The sequence below is a fragment of the Loa loa genome, assembly GCF_000183805.2.
Source record: "Loa loa unplaced genomic scaffold supercont3.200, whole genome shotgun sequence".
Classification (NCBI taxonomy): domain Eukaryota; kingdom Metazoa; phylum Nematoda; class Chromadorea; order Rhabditida; family Onchocercidae; genus Loa; species Loa loa.
Window position 1 is genome coordinate 92,771 of NW_018108380.1, and position 1,953 is coordinate 94,723.

General features: G+C 28.0%; 1 protein-coding gene across 2 annotated transcripts in view; it reads left to right on the forward strand.

Moving 5' to 3' along the window:
- Positions 1-1,290: 1,290 nt before the first annotated feature.
- Positions 1,291-1,953, forward strand: part of LOAG_12612 — a 4,428-nt gene continuing 3,765 nt past the window's right edge. For both annotated transcript variants that reach the window (XM_020448571.1, XM_020448570.1), the window contains exon 1: positions 1,291-1,360. In XM_020448571.1, coding sequence (XP_020305489.1) covers positions 1,312-1,360 — 49 coding nt within the window. In that variant the 5' untranslated portion in view covers positions 1,291-1,311. The remainder of the gene's footprint in view (positions 1,361-1,953) is intronic.

Below are 1,953 nucleotides of genomic sequence, written 5' to 3' on the forward strand. Positions count from 1 at the left end.
AAAAGTTGATTCGAAAATTCGATCAATTTTATTATTGGTATTGGTATTTTGCTTAATGACAATTGGATTATACTTTTCTGCACTTGAATTAATACAAGCAATTCGTTATGAGGAACGATAGTATGAATGAATTTCATCAATAATTTTTCATATCATTTGATTATGAAGTAAACATTACAAATTGTTTTTTTTTTCTTTTTTGAATTTAAATGTTTAAAATCAAAAGATTTTTTTTTTAAAAAGTATTAGAAAGAGGTTGCATTTTATAAAATTAAAAAATGAATGTTTGAATGTATAATTTACAATTATTGAAAACTTGTAAAGATGTTATTCAATTTTTATGTAACTAAACAAATTTAAAACATTTTTTTAATACATCACAAACTTAGGTATTATCATCTATTATGTTTTATCACTATCAGAAATTACACATACCCTAACATGCTTTTTTTTTGATTCATTCTGACGTATTATTGTATTTGATAAAATTCTTGCTTTTATTTTTTCTTTTACACTCGCATAAAGATGCGAATTTTATTAAATTACATAGTGCAACCATTCATATTAATATTTAATAAAGGTAAGGTATAATTAAAATTTACAAGTTTCATTTATAATTAAAGTATGCAAGAACATTAATATACATGTATTATTTCATCTGTATTAAAGAGAAAAAGAATTTAACTTAAAATTAAAATAACGATAATTCAACTATCATCATTTGCCGAATAGTACGAGTAAAACAATAGCTTATCTTATGGGAAAAGAAAAAAAACGAAATAATGAAGCAGCACTAACGGTACTAAAAATAATTTACCTTACAAGTTCAAGTATTCAATTCAGATATATACAAATTTCATATTCTCCGATTTCGATAATACTTTACCGGTAATTTTTCGCAAATTTAAATTATTGCTTTATTGCTTAATCATCATTTTGTACTGATTGTAAATACTTAGTTATGCGTCTAACTGAAATTAAATTGAGCCATGCAACCTTAAAAAGGAAATGAAGTACCAAAAATAAATTTTCTAAAACCAAATCACAGTAATACAACAAATTTTCTTTTTCGATGTAAATTTGAAAATAATTTCTAATTTTGATGTTTAACTTTCCCAATCTTTTTCAGTTAAACTCTCTTTAAGTATTTTTGCATTAACTGCTAACAACAAATCCCAAATTGGAACAGATAAAGCGAAAAACAAAAAGGTGTCCTCATCTAAAACGATGGCGATTCATTAAATTTTGGCTAATCGAGTTCAAACCTTTCAAGTTGGAAATGAAGCTGCTAATTGCAATTTAGATCCCACAATGATTCCTGTGCGGATGTACCGTATGCATGGGAGGATTGTGGTACCTGGTAAGGCGGTGGACGTGTTCGTGCGTGTGCGTGTGTGCGTGTGTTGGTGTGATAACTTTTGGTTTTAGGGTTTATTACTGGTTTTGTTACGGATTACATCTCAAGTCTTCGTCCGCAATTGAATATTCACCATAAAGGAATTCTTCTTTATGTTAATATTTATTTATTGCAATTCTTGGAATTATTTCCTACACAGTTTAATATCAGTACAGATGTCATACTTATGTAAGATACATGTCATGTGACTATGTATTACTTCGAGTAACGTGTACGCGAATTACATTGCTGTTTTAGTGTTTAAGAATTACGTTATGAATTTACGTTACTTATGTTATGAATTTACGTTACTCTATTCCATAGCAACACTTCCACTACACATTTGCTCTTTTCCGATCATGTAATTAGGGTGAGTTAATGATATAACCTGACATTATTCCAGTGATATTCAGATTGGTTTGTGCTTCATCATGTTCGGTCTAACTATGAGTGACAAACTTACAGTAGTCTGGACTTAATCTCACGATTATTCGTTTCTATTATATTTTCTGGAAAGATTATAGTTCTTTCTTTCGTTGTTTTTCGTTGTTTTCCTC